At 65.4% G+C, this 16,388-nt stretch overlaps 2 protein-coding genes across 11 annotated transcripts; both read right to left on the bottom strand.

The window, feature by feature from the left end:
• Window positions 1–338: 338 nt before the first annotated feature.
• SIX5 (SIX homeobox 5) lies at window positions 339–4,467 on the bottom strand. The gene is made up of 3 exons (XM_036416430.2): window positions 3,600–4,467; window positions 1,901–2,709; window positions 339–1,614 (listed from the first exon to the last, which is right to left on the bottom strand). The coding sequence occupies exons 1-3, from the start codon at window positions 4,397–4,399 to the stop codon at window positions 995–997; spliced, it is 2,229 nt and encodes a 742-aa protein (XP_036272323.1). The 5' UTR covers window positions 4,400–4,467; the 3' UTR covers window positions 339–994.
• An 804-nt stretch (window positions 4,468–5,271) lies between these two features.
• DMPK (DM1 protein kinase) lies at window positions 5,272–15,294 on the bottom strand. 10 transcript variants are annotated; one of them, XM_036416434.2, is made up of 15 exons: window positions 14,937–15,293; window positions 12,655–12,746; window positions 12,352–12,435; window positions 12,181–12,276; window positions 11,627–11,775; window positions 11,319–11,412; window positions 10,777–10,983; window positions 10,427–10,690; window positions 9,758–9,843; window positions 8,092–8,203; window positions 7,228–7,385; window positions 7,042–7,139; window positions 6,827–6,873; window positions 6,451–6,536; window positions 5,272–6,107 (listed from the first exon to the last, which is right to left on the bottom strand). In XM_036416434.2, the coding sequence occupies exons 1-15, from the start codon at window positions 15,094–15,096 to the stop codon at window positions 5,948–5,950; spliced, it is 1,893 nt and encodes a 630-aa protein (XP_036272327.1). In that variant the 5' UTR covers window positions 15,097–15,293; the 3' UTR covers window positions 5,272–5,947. The 10 variants fall into 10 exon arrangements, with proteins under 10 accessions (XP_036272327.1, XP_036272329.1, XP_036272328.1 ...); XM_036416436.2 differs by having other exon boundaries at window positions 10,442–10,690; XM_036416435.2 differs by having other exon boundaries at window positions 6,451–6,540; window positions 14,937–15,292.
• Between the last annotated feature and the right edge of the window lie 1,094 nt (window positions 15,295–16,388).

Below are 16,388 nucleotides of genomic sequence, written 5' to 3'. Positions count from 1 at the left end.
TTATAGGTTATTTATTGTTGCCAACAAAATAAAGTGGAACCCTTGTTACCAGCAAGGGAGACTAGGCAGGCGGCCCTGGTCCCCCCCCCCTCACCCCCACCCGCACCCCTGCCCCCGCTCCAGCAGCCCTGGGGGCGCGCCTTCCACCTGGATCTGGAGGCCCCGGGGCCGCAGTTTGAAAGGAAACACTCTCCCTCCGCACCACAAACCTGATTGCCACCCTGGCCCCTCAGGGCGCAGGGATCAGAAAGCCAGAATCTGGAATTGGGTTTTGTGTGGCTGTTTTGCTTTGGGAAAGTTGTTTGGAAAGTAACCCAAACTCCTGGAGCTTTTAGTTGCCTGTTAACTTTATTTTAATGAAATGTAGGCATAACATGTCCTAGAAAAATAAAGATTTAGGATACAAACTAGACACGGGGGTCAAGGCTGCCCCTCGGGGGAGGGGATCTTTGGTCTGGGGCTGGACGCCATGAAGGGGAACCCCGCCCAGGCCTCCCCACACCTGCATCGTGCTGCAGCTGGAAGAGCCCAGCTGGGAGGCTGTCCGTCCCCGGGCCAGCACTGCCCGTCCTCCACCAGATTTCCAGGCTGTTCTGAGAACTCTGGAGGTCAGAGGAGCTATTAATAGTGTTTTCAGGAGTGATAGGGAGAGGGCTCAAGGGGGTTGCAAATCCAGCCATTCTGCAGGGTTTTCAGCTCACGGCTCGTACCAGGTCAAGGGGGGCAGAGCCCCTGAGTCAGGACCCCCCAGATCTCCCCACATATATGGGGCAGAATGAGGAAGGGCTGTAACAGAGGCGGCTTCCCATCCAGAGGGACGGTGCCCGTGGACAGAGGTGAGCCCCGCACGTCCAGGGCCTGGAGGTTAAGCAGCCGGGAGAGGGTGTAGTGTATGTGGAACCTTCAGATCAACAACTGTTCCTGAAAGGTTCCCTGCTCCCAGCTGTCCTGGATCTCAAGCACCATTGTCCGGAGAGGCGAGAGGCCTGGCGGGTCACAGTTCCAGGGGCTCTTCCACGGGCACCGACTGCAGCTGGGTCAGGACCTTGGTCTCAGCTTCCAGCCCCTCCTGCACCTCGCCCCCTGCTGTGGCCCCCAGGAGCAGCCCCTCGGGGTCAGGGTCCGGGAGCCTCAGCACAGCGTGGGGGGCCTGTGTCCCCAGCCCCTTCTCCGCTTCTAGCAGCCCCTCTGTGCCTGTGCTCAGTTCCAGGCCCGAAGGCCAGATGGGCACGGCTGCAGGTGACAGCATGAGGCCTTCGGGTGGGGGCGCCGGGAAGCCAGCCAGGAGGCAGGAGGAGTCTGGGGAGAAGGGCAGGCTGGCAGCAATGGTGGCGGCAGGGGCAGCTGGTGGCTGTGGCAGCTGCTGGGCAGAAAGGGCGCCGAGGGCGTGGGCCTCTGGGAGAGCGGGGCTGGGGGCCACGGGGAGGGCTCCTTCGGGCACTGAGATGGCCGCGTCTGGCTTCAGGGGCAGGGCCAGGCTGGGGGCGGGCGGCAGGACCTGGGAGACCAGCATGCTGGTGGGGAAGGTGGCAGTGAGGATGATCTTGCCCTGCTGCACGGCCACACCCGTCACGATGGGGCTGCCAGACACGGGGTTGGCCAGGAGGAAGTTTCCTGTGGGGAGAGACGCGGAGGCACAGGGTTAGAGGGGGCTGCTGGCCGGGAGCAGAGGTGGCAGTTAAGCTGCTGGAAGGCGAGAGGAGGGAGATTAGCCAGAGGCAAACCGATCCCCTCGGAGTGGGATTAAGTCTGGGTGGTTTGAGCCTCCCTACGACCTGGCACAAAGGGGTTCTGGGACATAACAGGGATGAGCTACCCTAACCCAAGCCCACCAACAGCACTCTTCCTCCCTGAGACAACCACCCCCCCAACCCAGGCTGGACGGAGGCAGAAGGGGTACCTGGGGCCGTGGCCGGAGGCAGCTGCAGGGCCGTCACGCCCACCCCGGAGTTTATCAGATGCACATTAGCAGGGCCCGCTGCAGCCGCCACCTTCACGGGGCTGCCTGGCCCAGCTGCCAACAGCTGCAGTGGCCCCACAGCTTGTGGCAGAGTCACCACCTGGGAGGTGGGCACCACCTGGGGCAGATTCAATAGCGGGGAGGTGGGGCCCAGGCCTGCAGGGTACCCAGGGGGTGGGGAAAGGGGCACCACTTGGGGAGCAGCCACAGAAGCCACTGGGCCTGGGGGCAGAGGAAAGGCGGCAGCCGGCGGGGGCCCAGGCACCACCTGGGGCAGAGGCGCTGGCACCTCCTCTCCAGGCGGTCCCAACGCAGCCGCCACCGGGGGCCCCTTGGTCTCCGGGGCCTCAGGCTGAGCTTCCTCCAGTCGAACCTCCCCGGTCTGAGGGTCCAGGACCAAGGAGGCCTTGCCCTCGCTGGGCCCCGTGGGGCTAGGCTGTGGTGGCGGGGCGCCCCCACCCCCTGTGAGCAGCAGGGGGCCCAGGCCGGAGGCTTCCCCCAGGGCCAGGCTGTTGATGATGACGGGACTCCCGTTGAGAAGCACGGCTGGTGAGCTGCTGGCGGCCAGGAAACTCCCATTCACCAGGATGGAGGAGGAGGCAGGACATGGCGCAGGCGGGGCGGCCCCAGCCAGGAATATGGAGCCCTGGGCAGGGGCCTCCGCTGCCGCCACTGGAGCCACCCCCCTCTCCAGGTCCTCAGGGCTGCGGCTGGACTCATCCTCAGTGGCGGGGTTCCCGTCAGACTCGCTGTGCAGAGAGAGGATTGTGAGCGGCGGCCCTGAATGCTGGTCCCCCCACGGGCCAGCCAGCTGCCCGCACAGAGCTGCAGGAGCCTCCCCATCTTTCCCAGCCCAAACTTTTGGGAACAATGGGGGGATGCTGGTGGGGGAGGATGAAGCCTCCTCTCTGAGACCACCTAAGGACCCCATGGGCAGAGCCTCTGCAAGCTCTGCAAGGGCATCACTGCATAAAAGCCAAAGCTGCCCGAATCCGGAGTGAGGAGGCCAGAGCAGGGAGCACCCAGGCTGCCGGTCCGGGGTCAGACTGAAAGCAGCCCGAAGGCTGCGGAGAGCCGGGAGGTGGCCGCCAGCTCGGCCCTCGGTGCCCTCCCAGGGCGTCAGAGGCGGGAGGGAGGGAGAGGCTGGCGTGCTGGGTGGGAGGGGAAGGGCTTGGGTTACAGGGAAACCGGAGCTGGGGAAGGTTCACGTTTCACAACAAAGACAGACGACCGACCACGCCGTTTGGGCCCCGGAGGGGGCGGGGGGGGGGCGGGGAAGGATGAGTGAGAAAGCCGGGGTCGGGGCAGGACCGGGCAGCGCAGCGGCCAGAAAGAAGCCCCGAAGCCGAAGCCGGGTGCGGGAACAAAGGCCCCTCCCTCTTTCCCGGAGCCCCCTTTTCTCACTGTCTCCCAGCCTAGCCTACTCGGATGGGGATCCAGGATGGGGTCCTGAGTGGAGCAGAGGGAGAAGCGGCCGGGACGTGTGCCCGTGGCATCCGCACTGTCCCTCCCGCCCGGCGGGCGCCGGAGGGAGGGCGTGAGCGGGAGGCGCCGGAGGAGTTGGCGCCGGCTCCAGGAGGGGGCTGGTGGGCAGCAGGCTCCCGGGGGAGCGGGCCCCGCGCTGCCCGGGTCCCCTCACCTCTTGCAGGGCGCGCCGCCGCCGCCCCCGGTCCGGTCGCGCTGCCGCCGGTTCTTGAACCAGTTGCTGACCTGCGTGAGCGAGAGGCCGGTGAGCGCGGCCAGGCGGCGCTTCTCGTCCGGCGTGGGGTAGCGGTTGCCGCGGTAGCAGGCCTTGAGCGCGGCGCGGGAGCGCTCCTTGAAGCAGTAGACGGTCTCCTCGCCGTCCCAGATGGTCTTGGGCAGCGGGAACTTCTTCCGCAGCCGGTACTTGTCCACGGCGCCCAGCGCGCGGCCGCGGGCCCGCTCGGCCTCGTGGTAGCGCGCGCGCAGGTAGAGGTCCTGCAGGAAGGCGTGGTGGGCCGCGGGGAAGGGGCGGCTCTCCAGCAGCCGGTACAGCTCGGCGTACTCGCCCCGCTGGAAGGCCACCAGGGCCCGGGCGCGCAGCACCGGGTCGCTGCCACGTAGGCGCTCGGCCGGGGGCAGCGCTCCCAGGAAGCGGCTCAGGCGGCCGGCGTGGCCCGCCTGGAGCAGCGCCTCGCAGACGCACGCCACCTGCTCCGGCGAGAAGCGGAGGCCCGTGGGCGGCTCGGCAGCGGCCTCGAGGGGCGACCCGGGAACGCCCGGGGACCCCGGGCCCTCCGCTCCCGCCGCCGCGTCGCCCGCCCCGGCCCCGGCCGCCGCCGCCGCCTCACCCTCGGCCGCCTGCAGCGTCTGCAGGAGCTGGCGCGCTTCCTCCTCCTCCTCTTCGGCCGCCGCCGCGGCCACCGCCTCCCCCCCTGCAGCCGGCCCCGCGCTCGGCTCGGCAGGCAAGGTAGCCATGTTTTGCAACTTTGGGAAGTTCCTCCCTCCTTCTCCTCCTCCCTCGGGCTTTCCCCAGCCCCCTCCCCCGCCCGTCCCCCCACGCCACCCCCCCCCCCCGTTCGCGCTTCCCGGTCTTCTCCCCCTGTCCAGCCTGCGAACCCCCCAGTGCCTGGCCCCGCGCCTCAGTAGGGTCTCCCAGGATCTGTGTGTGCCCGTCCCCCCCTCCTCGTCTGTCCGTGACTCTCCCTTTGTTTTCCCTTCGCCTCAGGCCGCTCTTTTGGCCTCCCCCCGCGTGTGCCTCTTGCTCAGGGCCTCAGTTTCCCATCGGGACAACGGAGAAGGTAACGGGCCGTCCGGGAGGGCTAAGGGCGCGAAGCCACCTCCGCCCCGGGACTGCGCTTCTGCACGCCTCCGTCTCCAGGGTCCTCTGAATGCCCCCACACTCCCCATCTCGGCCCGCGCTCCGCCCCTCGGAATTCCCGGCTCCACAGGGGGGCGGGTCTGGCCCGGAGAAGGGGCGGGCGAAGCGGGCTAGAAAGTTTGCTGTAACTTTTCTGGAGCGCAGGTCCCTGGAGCGGATGCGCGTGGCCCGCGCAGGCGCAGTGGGAGGAGGGTGGACGCACGCGCGGCGGGCGCTGCCCACTTCTTCCCCGCGAGCCGCTGGCACAGCTGGGCCACAGCTGGACAGCGGGCGGTGTCTCGGGGGTGGGTTGCCCGCCGGCCTCCTCCATTGGTTAAGCGGTTAGGCCACGCCCCCCGACGCCCGCCCACGCCCCTGATTCGCCCGCCTCGGCTAGTCCCCGGCGCGCCATTGGCCGCCTCCGCCCGCCTTCTGATTGGCCCGCCGAGCAACCTCTTTCCCGCACCGCAAACAGCAGGCCCTGAGTTCCGAGCTTTGGGCAGACAAGGGAGCCTTTTATTCACCGGGGTCGGGGGTGGGGTTCCTAGGTGGGGAGAGACAATAAATACCGAGGGAGGTCGGGGTTTCAGTGCATCTAAAACGTGGGTTAGGGTGCAGGGTCCTGGAGCTTTCAGCCGGTCGGAGGACAGGTCAATAAATACCCAAACCGCCCAGGCGGGAGGAGCCGGCGGAGGCTCCGAGAGCAGCGCACGTGAGCTCTAGCAGCGGGGCTCGCGCGAGATGTTCTCTCGCAGAGAACGGGCGAGCAGGGCTTCATGCACAAGGAGGGGTGGTTTTCGAGCCGGTGCGGGTGGGGTGCGTGGAGGGTGAAACACGGATGGCTGAGCAGCTCTGGCCCTGATGCCTTCTCTAGATCGCAGTTTGCCGATCTACGTCGCGGCCTCAGCCAGGCCGGAGGAGGTGGTCCGCGTTTCCACCCACAGCACCACTCCGGGTTACAAGCCTCCTGTCAGCCCCGCGCTCCGGCCTTGGGCCCGGCTCCTCCCTCCCCGGCCGCCAGGGGGCGGGCCGGATCACAAGGCTACCGCTGGGTGGAGACCCGCACTTGGAGTGGGGTGAGCCGGGAGGCGATGGAAGTGGCTTCTGGGCCGAGCCCGCGTCACCCAACCCTCCAGCGGGGCCCGAGTGGAGGGCAGGCCGGGGCTCTAAAGTTCAGGGGACGAAGACGGCTCCCGGGCGGCGCCAGGTCCGGGCGGGGTGGCCGGCGCTGGCCACCAGCCCAGGGCAGCCCAGGGCGGCGGCACCAGCCAGAGCAGCGGCGAACAGGAGCAGGGAACGCGCCTCCGATAGGCCAGCCCTAGGGTCCTGCGGGGGAGAGGGCGGGATCAGCACCGTGGAAGCGGACGTCTGATTGGTTGCTGGGGCTCGCCCCGCCCCCTTCATAGATGGTTCCTCGTTCTTCCCACCCCCGACGCCTCGGGCAGCTGTGGTTGCTCGACTTGCAGGCCTCTAGTCTTGTCTGACCGCTGTCATTGGCTGCTTTTCTGGCGGCCTGTGTTGATTGGCTCCCAAAGCACCCGCCCCCGGAAGAAGCCCCGCCCACAGAGGTGCAGCTAAGCACAGGCGGCTTGGGGCTCGTTGAGGAGGCGGGGGACGCGGAGGCGGCGGGTGGGCGGGTGGGCGGGTGGGTGTAAGCAGCCGGACGTACCCTGGCAAGGAGCAGCAGGTGGCGGCGGTGCATGGGGCCTGGCCCCACCAGCGGGCACTGGCCCAGAGCCACGGCCGGGGGGCCATCTAGCTGGAGAGAGAAGGGACAGGTGACCCAATCGGAGCCCTGGCCACCTCAGTGGGGAGGGGGGGGGGGAGGTAGGGAGAGACAGGGAACTGAGGTCGGGAAGGGAATCGAGGGATTTGGTGAGAGGCCTGAACCGTGGGAGAGCTGGTGGGTATGGGGCTGAATGGAAGGTTCTGTTGCCTGGAACCCCAAAGGAGTAGGTGAGCCCTCAATCTGGATGGGGAGACGGGGGACAGGGTCTGCAGAGGGGGCAGCAGGCTTTGACGCAGGGGAAAAAGAGGGGGCTTACATGGGAAGGTGGATCCGTGGCCCGGGGACTGGGGACCCCCGTGACAGCTGGAAGGAGAAGAGAGAGGTGTAGGGAGCGTGCAGTGACTGAGGAGGACAGTGGCGCGGTGTGCCTCAGCCTAGGCCACTCTCCCTCCCCCCCCAGGTGTCCACACACACCGGAGAGCCCACCTCCCCTGGTGCCCCGGGGGGGAAAGAGGCGAAGGAGGGACCCACCTGCTGCTCCCTGCGCCTGCAGCCCCTCCATCCGCTCTTGCAGCTGCTGGATGTGCGCCTCGAGGTCTCGGTTCCTGGCATCAGCCTCGCGGAGTTGACTGAGGGGAGGTAAGGACCGTGAGCCCTTTGGGGTGCCCGGGAGAGGCTGCTAAAGGTAGCGACAGGCCCCTGTGCCCTGGCCCCGACCTGGCGAAGTTCTGGTTGGCCGTGCGCATGGCCTCCAGCTCCCTGCTCAGGCTCTCCCGCGTAAGCATCTCCTCCTCCAGGGCCTCCTGGAGCTCCTGCAAGGTCACCGCGGCCTCTGCCACATCCGCTGGGATTGCCACTGGAGCTGCCACTTCAGCCTGCACATAGGGACTGGGCTTAGGGCTGCCTGTGGCTCCTGGGGCACTCGCGACTTGGGCAGAGATTCGTGGGATCCTCTCTTGCCTTCTACACTCCTAGATCTTTCTGGAATCCCCACAGTTCCTGCAATGATCCAGGCACCCTTCCTCCCTAACCCGTCTCCCACCCTGATCTCCATCCAGCCTGTCATCCACCTCCTTACAGGAACCAAAGGGTTGTTCCTAAAACACTGACAACGTGACCACGTTGCAGGCTCGCTCAGAACTTCCCCAGCTCCTCGTGTCAGCAGGAGAAGGCCTGCTGCGCCAGAAGGCCCGGTTTGGTTTGGTTTGGTTTGTTTTGGTTTGGCCTCTGCAGCCTCCCTCCCCTCACCCTTCACCCCGCTTCTGGCTTCTGCTGGAACGGTTCAGCTTCAATACCCGCCTTTCAGGATCAAGCACAAGCCAGCTGGTTCCCACCTCAGGGCCTTTGCCCTGAAGCTCTTCTCTGCTAACCAGTGGGCACTCCTCTTCCCATGGGTGGTCCCCCTCCTGCAGGGCTCTGCCTGCCCAGAGAGCCCCCTGCACACACACGCCACGCCCTCTGATGGCCTCTGGCTGAAGGAACGTTTTCCACCTGTGAGTCAGCCCAGAGGGCTGTGCTCCGTGGCACGCCGCCCCCCCCCCCCCCCCCCCCGGAATCTCTGCCTTTCCTCCCCCCACTCACCTTCTCCTCCTGCGGGGCCGCCGCGGGCTCCAGGCTGGGCACTTGCACAGGCGGCTCCGGCAATGGCTCGGCCTCCAGTTCCATGGGCACGGGGCCCTGGGCCTCATCGTCCCTGGGGAGGGGGAGAGAGCCAGGACTCCCTAGCCTCTGGTCATGGGGCGGCTAGATCCAGAGACCCGAGGTTTTCGGGGGGCGGGCAGAGGGACGGGAACAAGGTGCTGAGTGGGTGTGACAGGTCTTCCTGTTGGAATGGAAAGAGCCTGCCCTTTGCATGGCCTCGGCCCCCGGGAGCTGCCCTCCGCGCCGTCTGTGGGAACTCGGGGCACAACACCCATGTTCTAGGGCCCCTCCTCTCCTCCCTCTCCATGTGACCTTTGCAGATCCCTCTCCTCAGGGCCTCAGGACAGTGAGGGGACCTCTGAGTGGAACATTGCCCGGCTCTGGCCACCTCCAAAGGCAGAGTTTTATGTGTGGATCCCCCTTACCAGCCACTGGAGGGGGACACGCTCCCTACCAATACTAAGTGGCAATAAAAGTTGTTCCTCCTCCAGCGAGCCCCTCATGGAACTATGTCTCTGCCTAACCATCGGCACCTGCAGGCAGCCTGGCTTAGGGCAGAGGACAGGCTGACTGAGCCCTGGCCTGCCCACTCAGCAGAGTGTACACAGCGGGTCAGCATCAGGTTGTAGTTCATTCATAACAAATGGTGTTTGTAATGGATTGTCGGGTAACAAAACAGGCCAGAATGCAGCAGGTTCTCGGGGCTGTTAAAAATGTGTGTGTTGCCGAAACCGGTTCTGCTCAGTGGGTAGAGCGCCAGCCTGCAGACTGAAGGGTCTCAGGTTCGATTCCGATCAAGGGCATGTACATTGGTTGTGGGCACATCCCTGGTAGGAGGTATGCAGGAGGCAGCTGGTCGATGTCTCTCTCCCATTGATGTTTCTAACTCTCTATCCCTCCCTCTCTGTAAAAAATCAATAAAACATATTTTTTTTTAAAAAGTGTGTGTGTGCACATGAGCCAGGGATCATCGCTGATGACGGGCTTCCTTTTATCCACATATTAATTATAATTTACTAATGCCAAGCAATGTACTATTAGTGGGGTTCATGTTTTATTTTTTTATCAATTGATTGATTTTAGAGCGAAGAGAGAGAGAGAAACATCGATTTGTTGTCCCACTTATTTATGCTGTCATCGGTTGATCCTTGTATGAGCCCTGACCAGAGATTGAACCCACAACCTACGTATTTTGGGGTGACGCTCACCAACTGAGTGAGCTACCTGGCAAGGGCTAGAATTAATGCTTTAAAAGGCTTCATGTGAGTGACTCATTGAATTGGTGTTGTCCTCAGACTGATTTTAAAATTCTAAACATTTTGCTTTCTAGGATTCTGAGGTCCCATGACTCTGCACTAGAAATCTCAAAGTGGCTCTGAGGTTTCACAATTGAATCTTAAAATTTCAGAGCACTGTGATCTGAGGCTTAAGGCCCTACAACTCTGGGTTCCTGAGTCCTTGGCCCCAAGTCAGTAAGGTTCCAAGACCGATCCTGCAATCCTACTGGGCGCGGACGGCCCGGTGCCATAACCCTGAGCGGCCCCCGGGGCCTGGAGGCCGGCACCCCCAGCCCGCCCCTCTCAGGTCGCACGGGGGCGGCTCTTACCTGAGGGTCATGCAGGAGTAGGAGTAGCCCACAAAAGGCAGGTGGATCCCCAGCGGCATGCCTTCACGCATGTCTGACAGCGTCTCCTAACAGGAGAGGACCAGGCAGGAGGTGACCACCGGTTGTCTGGACTGGCCCCTCACCCCCCACGTCATAACTTAAAATTTCCCCAAACCCACCCTTAGGGCTCATGTAAAGTGGTAATTTATCGTGTCCTGTTTCCCTCAGGGAGCCCATAAATACGGTATCAGTTTATACTTCTCCAAACCGGAAGCGGGTGCGGAACCAGGGCAGTGCCCAGCACAGGGCACCGGGACGGCTAGTGTAAGTGCTGAGAGAGAGGCGGCCTCGGGAGGAAGAGTTTCCTATGTGCTTTCCCGCCTTCCACCTCCTCCTTCCGGTTCGGCCCTGAGGGTGCCCTTCTCCAGGAGGCCCTCCCCCTGGTCTCCTCCATCCCAGCCCTGATTTCTCCGGGGTGTCATTGTTTGGGGACTCGTGTGTGTCCCCCGTTGGACTGTGAGTCTGGCAACCGCTGGGTTCCCAGCCCTGGACAGGCATGGAGCAGTTGTTCAGGAGAAGAAATGATGTCAGGACCCCAGGCGGTGGGCACTGTGGTGGCCCGAGCTTTATGGGGAAGGGGTGAGGGGAGCAGGGCTCGCAGGTACCTACCCCGCCCCCGCTCACCATGGCAGTGAGCCCGTCCTCCACCACATCGAAGTTGCACGTGTCGGTGGCACCCTCAAAGTCCGGGGTAAACGGGGGCACGCTGTCTCGGAGGCCATCCCAATCGAGGCCAAAGAAGAAAGGATGCTTCCGGAAATCTCCCGCTCCGTTCCGGCCCAGCCGCGTCTCGGGCGGACACAGCAGGCGCTGGATGAGGTCGCGAGCCTCCTCGGGGACCCCTGCATCGGCCAGCGGCAGAGAAAGGTGCTCCTGCCCGAGGGGAGGAGAGCGGGGCGTCAGCCTGGGAGCAGGTGCGGGGGGTTGGGGTGCGGTCAGGGCCCCGGGGCTCCGCTCACCTTGTAGTGCACGATCTTGCCGTAGGTCTCCGCCGTGGAGTCGGCGTAGAAGGGCGTCTGCCCGTAGAACATCTCGTAGGCGAACACGCCCAGTGCCCACCAGTCACACTCGGGCCCGTAGCTGCCCGAGCCCGGCCCGCCGCCCACGGCCTGCAAGATCTCGGGGGACAAGTAGTCGGGGGTGCCCACAGCCACCAGCGACCGAACCTGGGTCAACAGAGTCAGAGTTGGGCTCAGCCCCACCCCCCGAGCCCTGGCCCCGCCTCCTGGCCACGCCCAGCGCTTGGCCACGCCCCTGAGCCCTGGTCACTCCCAGCGCTTGGCCACGCCCCTGAGCCCTGGTCACTCCCAGCGATTGGCCACGCCCTTTGCCCGTCCTGACTGAGCCCGCCCAGCCTGAGTGGCTCCGCCCCGTCGCCCCGCCCACTCCAGGCCGGCCGGCCTCCGGGCTCTGCCAGCCGGCGTCAGCCTGCCCCCCACCCCGCCCCGCACTCGCCCGGGCCCCACCCCTCCTGGGTGGCACCGGCGGGCGCACCGCTCACCATTCCGTCCGCCCGCAGCTTGAGGCAGGAACCGAAGTCGGCCAAGCGGATGTGGCCGCAGCGGTCCAGCAGGATGTTGTCGGGTTTGATGTCCCTGCCGGGCGGGAAGATGAGAGCGGAGGGGGTAGGTGAGCCTCCCTCCCGCCACCTCACAGGCTCAGACCCCATTCTCTTGGGGACTAGACCCCCACCTCCCAGGCCTCCAGGCCTCGCCCTCAGGCTGTCTGTCTCCAGGCCCCTCTCCGGGCGCTGCCCCGCTGGGCCCCACCATTGGCCCAGGCCCCACTCTCAGCCCCCGAGGCGCCCACCTGTGCACGTAGCCCAGCCGGTGCACCGAGTCTATGGCCATGACGGTCTCCGCCAGGTAGAAGCGCGCCATCTCGGCCGGGATCCGCTCCCCGAACTTGCTCAGCAGCGTCAGCAGGTCCCCGCCCACGTAGTACTCCATCACCAGGTACTGGGGGGGGGGGGGGGGCGTGTCCCGGGGGGGCCAGTAAGCCCCAGGTGACCTGGCTGACAGCCCTGCACAGACCCCCAGACACACTCATTCCTAGGCGGCAGCAGCCCAGAGGTCTTCCAGGACAAATCAGAGACCCTCCTCCCCTCCACCCCCCCCCCCCCCACATCCTTCCAGATGTCTCTAGGCAGCGATTCACTCCCCCAGGGGCCTCCTGACGCTCAGTGTAGACACCCCACACAGACCCTGCCGAGCCCTCCCATCCCAGGTCAGGCCCCCAAAGGCGGCAGCCCGGGGGACGGACAGGAACACTCCCCACCCTGGAACCCACCCCGCCCGCCTCCCTGCTCCACAGCCTTGGGTAGAGGTTCGAGCCCCTGGTCGCCGGGCCGGGCCGGGCCTCACCAGGTAGTTCTCGTCCTGGAAGGCGAAGTGCAGCTGCGTGATCCAGCGCCGGTCCCCGTTCACCAGCACGTCCCTCTCCTCGCGGAAGCACGACACCTGCGGGCAGCGGGGGCTGAAGCGGGTGGGCTGAGCGGGGGACCCCGGGGCCCCGCGCAGCCCGCACGGCCTCACCTCGCCTCTCTTCAGCATGTCCCACTTGTTCATGATCTTCATGGCGTACACCTGGCCCGTCTGCTTCATCTTCACCACCGCCACCTGGGGGCCGGAGCGGGCTGGCTGGGGGCGGCGGTGGGGAACCCCCCAAAGCCCAGACAGGACTCCCCCGAAACCCCGCCCGCGCCACGCCATCGCCCGTGAGCTCCGCCCCCGCCGGTTTTAGGCTCGGAACTCATTCATCAATTCCTCAGGTCGGGCCCCCAGCCCCGGGGCCGCCCCCGGCGGGGAAGGTCCGGGCTCCGCGGCGGCGGGCCTCACCTCGCTGAACGCCCCGCGTCCGATCACCTTCAGGATCTCGAAGTCCTCCCGCTGCAGCCGGGCCTCCTTAAGCCTCGCCGCGATGGGCTCCACTGGGGGCGGGGCGGTGAGAACCGGGGGTCACCGGGACTGACAGTGGAGACGAGGAGGAAGTCCCCACGCTGTTCCTCAGCCTCCCCTCTCTGAGCCTCACTCTCCGCCTCCCCTTCTCTCGGCCCTTTTCCCTTCCTGACTGTTCGCCTCCCAAAGCTTCCCACGTGAACACGGTGAGGTTTGGGGGATGCACACTGCCCTCCTGCGGAAGTGGGGTGCCTGGGAACCCCTTTTTGGGACAAGGCGTGGGGCCAGAGGGCTCTTGTGGAGCAGGGGTGGGGTACGGGGGACACAAGTCTGCAGAAAGGAGCCCCAGAGCAGAGGGAGGACGGGCCCAGTTCTAGCTCCCTGGGCTTCAGGCCCCCACCCCCAATTGGGGTGATGGGAAAAGGGTCAGGACGTGCAGCTTTACCCGGCCCCCCCAGGCACAGAGGCGGGTGGCTCTTGGACCCCACTGAGGGAAACACTGATTTTGGGGGCGGGGCTGGGAGAAGGAACTGAAGAGGGGACAGGGCCATAGTGGGCCCGCATCCACGGCTCCAGGCCCAGGTCAGACGTGTTCAGTCCTTGCAACCCAGGAGCAGCGCTCTGGACTCCCTTACTGACAGGTGTGTTGGGGGGGTGGGGGGACACTCAAGGCTCAGACAGGTGGATTCATTTGCCCAAGGTCCTAGAGCTAGGAGTGCTAACCCGGGCAGTTTGGGGAGGGGGGAGGGAGGGAGAGGCAGAAGATGCAGGGCTTGGGAGAGGGAGGTCTAGACCCCCAGAGGTGGAAGCCACTGGAGCCCTCGGGGTAGGGTGGAGCAGGGATGGGGGTGAGCAGGAGATACAGTGGTGATGGAGGGGAGCTAGGAGTCTGGATGGGGTTCGGGGAGAGTGGGCCAGCAGGGCAGCAGCAGCGAGGGCCCAGGATTGGGGCGGGAGGAGAGAGCCAAGACATTGAGCCCTTTTAAGGCAGTGGGAACCCAGGCCCCCTCCCCCGCCCCAGCCCGCAGGGGAGGGCCCAGGATGCTGCTCGGGCCACAAAAGGAGCGCTCCTCCCGGGAGAGCCAGACCCCTGCCCCCACCACAGGCCTCAGTTTACCCTGCGGGTCAAACGTCATCCTCTGCAGAAAAAGTCTAAGAGCTGCCAGGGGCTGGGGGCAAGCGGGGTGTTAGGTCCTTCCAGAGGCTGAGTGGCCCTGATCTCCACCTTCCCATCTGCAAACTGGGAGGCAGGAGGGGAGCAGGGCCTGGGTTCTGAAGAGACGGACACAGGAAAGAAGGGGCAGGAGAAGGCAGAAAGGGGAAACTGAGGGACAGACAGAGCCTAAGGACCAAGAGCAAGGGAGGGACAGCCGAGTGGTGGTGGGACAGAGCGGCAGACGGTCAGAGACAGAAGCCCCAGTGCGCCCGAGCCCTGGGCCAGGAGAGGGTGGGGACGGACGAGGCAGGAGGCGGGGGTTCACACATCTTCCCTCTGGAGGCCGGGACCTATTTCTGGGGAAGACTTGGCAGGAAGGGGCTTTGTGGGAGCCGCGGAGGACCGAGGTCACGAAGGAGAAGTAGCAGGTCTGTGAGCTGGGGTCAAGGCTGCAGACATAAAGGGACCGAAATGGATGGGGTTCCCCCTCCGGGGGGCAGACAGGGGCCTGGATGGCTCCCGTCTCAGAGCTGGCTGTCCCCTGGGGCCTGCCTGAGTCACTGGGCCTGTCAGGGCCTGGGCACCTGTTGGGGCAGCTGGAGAGGCTGGGCCTAACACCTGCCCGCGGACCGCGCCCCTGGCAGCTGCCCCGTCCGCGTCTGTGCTGGCCGCTGTGCTTGGGAGCCGGGGGGAGGCCATAGGGCCCATTTTGGGGGGTGTGGGCACCTCAGAGACAGGACTCCCTGCATGTCGCTAGGCCTGGACGTGGGGAGAGGCGCAGGGGGCCATGGGAGGCTCTTCCCAGCCCAGCCTACCATGGCTCCTAAGTCGTGGCTCTGAGTCCTGGCTGCCCTAGTCTCTGCTGACCCCGCTCTGCCCGGCAAGAGTGGCATGGGGGTAGGGGCATGTCGCCCCAAGACCCAAGCCCATGCTCTGGGCCCCTGAATAGGGAGCTCTCCCCATGGCTGCCCTGCCCTCCAAGAGCCACCGGTGCCCAACCCCATCCCCTGCCTCTGCCCTGCCCCACCTCCAACGGGGCAGGGGGTGCGGGCGGGCGGGCACTCACCCCACTGCAGGAAGTCCGCCACATACTTCTCCTGGGCTAGTTCGGAGGCCCCCAGCTCCTGGTGGACGCCCAGGAGAAGGTCGAGCAGGGGCTCCAGCCCCAGGAAGCCGGGGTCCAGCACCAGCTGCTGGAGCCGCCTCAGCCGCACCTCGGCTGACATGTCGGGCAGGCAGCACCATGGCCCCCTCCCCGGGCCAGGGCCTGGGGTCCTCTCGTCACGGGGCCTGGCAGCCCCTGGTCAGGTCCCAGGGCCCTGGCTGCATGTCCGCCTGTCCCCGGCTGTCCCCTGGGCCTCTGGCCACTTCTCTCTGCAGGAGGCAGAGGCCTCCGCCCCTTCTCCCCTCCCCTTGGCCGGCCCCTCCCGCCTACCAGCCTTAACCCCTCACAAGCCAGCCCCTTCCCCCCCCACTCCAGTGTGAGACTGGGGGGCAGAGAATCCCAACCATTCAACAACCCTCCTCCCCCCAATAAAAGGCGGGGTACAGGCGAAGCCAAGACAACAGGTGGGACAGGCCGGAGATGAGCCCTCCCACTCCTCCGAGTCCTGGGGCCGGGGGAGGAGAAAGGGGTGAGGCCTCGGAAGGGGGGCAGGAGGCCAGGGCAGCTTTGTGGGTGACTCAGCTGGGATTCAGACTTTGGGACGGTTTAAATTTAGCCCACAGGCCTTCTGCCTTACACTTTTTTTTTTTTTTGGCAGGAGGTGGGGAAGGGGTGGTGAGGGAATTGGGAAGGGAGGCCCTCAGGAGCCAAGACCAGGGGTGACACCGGCCCAAGCTGGGGGAGGCGGAGGAGCCCCCAAAATAGCTCCTTGGGCCCGGCATGCGGCCACATTCCTGCCCGGCCAGGATTAGTAACAAACATTGGGGGCGGCGGGCGGGCGGGCGGAGAGCCGCCAGGAGGGATTTCGGTGTCCTTTCCGGGCGGCGCACCCGCACCCTCCGGAGGAGGCTGGTCCGGGCAGCGGAGGCCAAGCCCCGAGCCCAAGGGCGCTCCCTCCGGCCTGCGGGGCTGCCTGGGAGCCCCCGTTTGGGAAGACCCTGTAACATGGAGTAGAGTTTGGGCATTTTCGAGCAAGGCTGCAGACTCCCGCTGAGGACTGAAGAGGGGGCCTGGGGGTTCTCTTCCCTCCAGGGTTAGGGGTACCCTCCTCAGCCAATGTGCCCTGAGCACATCCCTTCTCCCACCCGGTGTTTCCCAGAAAAAGGGGGCGAGAGGCAGCAGGCCTGGCTGCCCCCCCCCCCCATTAAAATGGACTGACAGGCGCATGCTCCCCCAGTGACACCCACTCTGACCTCCTTTCCAAGCCTGCTGCCCCAGGCTCCGAGGCCCTTCTCTGGCCTTGGTAACGTTTCCTGCGCCAGGCAGCCAGCTGGCTCAGTTCCACCTTTCTTTTTTTAATATATTTTATTGGTTTTTTACAGAGAGGAAGAGAGCTAGAAACATCGATGAGAA

This window comes from Pipistrellus kuhlii, unplaced genomic scaffold, assembly GCF_014108245.1.
Source record: "Pipistrellus kuhlii isolate mPipKuh1 unplaced genomic scaffold, mPipKuh1.p scaffold_m20_p_55, whole genome shotgun sequence".
Taxonomy (NCBI): Eukaryota; Metazoa; Chordata; class Mammalia; order Chiroptera; family Vespertilionidae; genus Pipistrellus; species Pipistrellus kuhlii.
Note: the sequence above shows the minus strand (reverse complement) of the source record. Positions and strands in the feature narration are given on the sequence as shown.

Bases quoted from the DNA above. Each gene is read 5' to 3' on its own strand.
- SIX5 (XM_036416430.2), bottom strand. From the start codon at position 4,399: ATGGCTACCTTGCCTGCCGAGCCGAGCGCGGGGCCGGCTGCAGGGGGG. The intron at 2,710-3,599 runs GTGAGGGGACCC...CTCTCTGCACAG, and splicing joins GGCGGCGCGCCCTGCAAGAG to CGAGTCTGACGGGAACCCCG. The intron at 1,615-1,900 runs GTACCCCTTCTG...CTCTCCCCACAG, and splicing joins GCCTCCGGCCACGGCCCCAG to GAAACTTCCTCCTGGCCAAC.
- DMPK (XM_036416434.2), bottom strand. From the start codon at position 15,096: ATGTCAGCCGAGGTGCGGCTGAGGCGGCTCCAGCAGCTGGTGCTGGAC. The intron at 11,776-12,180 runs GTGAGGCCCGGC...CCCCCCCCCCAG, and splicing joins TCCAGGACGAGAACTACCTG to TACCTGGTGATGGAGTACTA. The intron at 6,108-6,450 runs GTACGTCCGGCT...TCTCCCCCGCAG, and splicing joins ACCTGCTGCTCCTTGCCAGG to GACCCTAGGGCTGGCCTATC.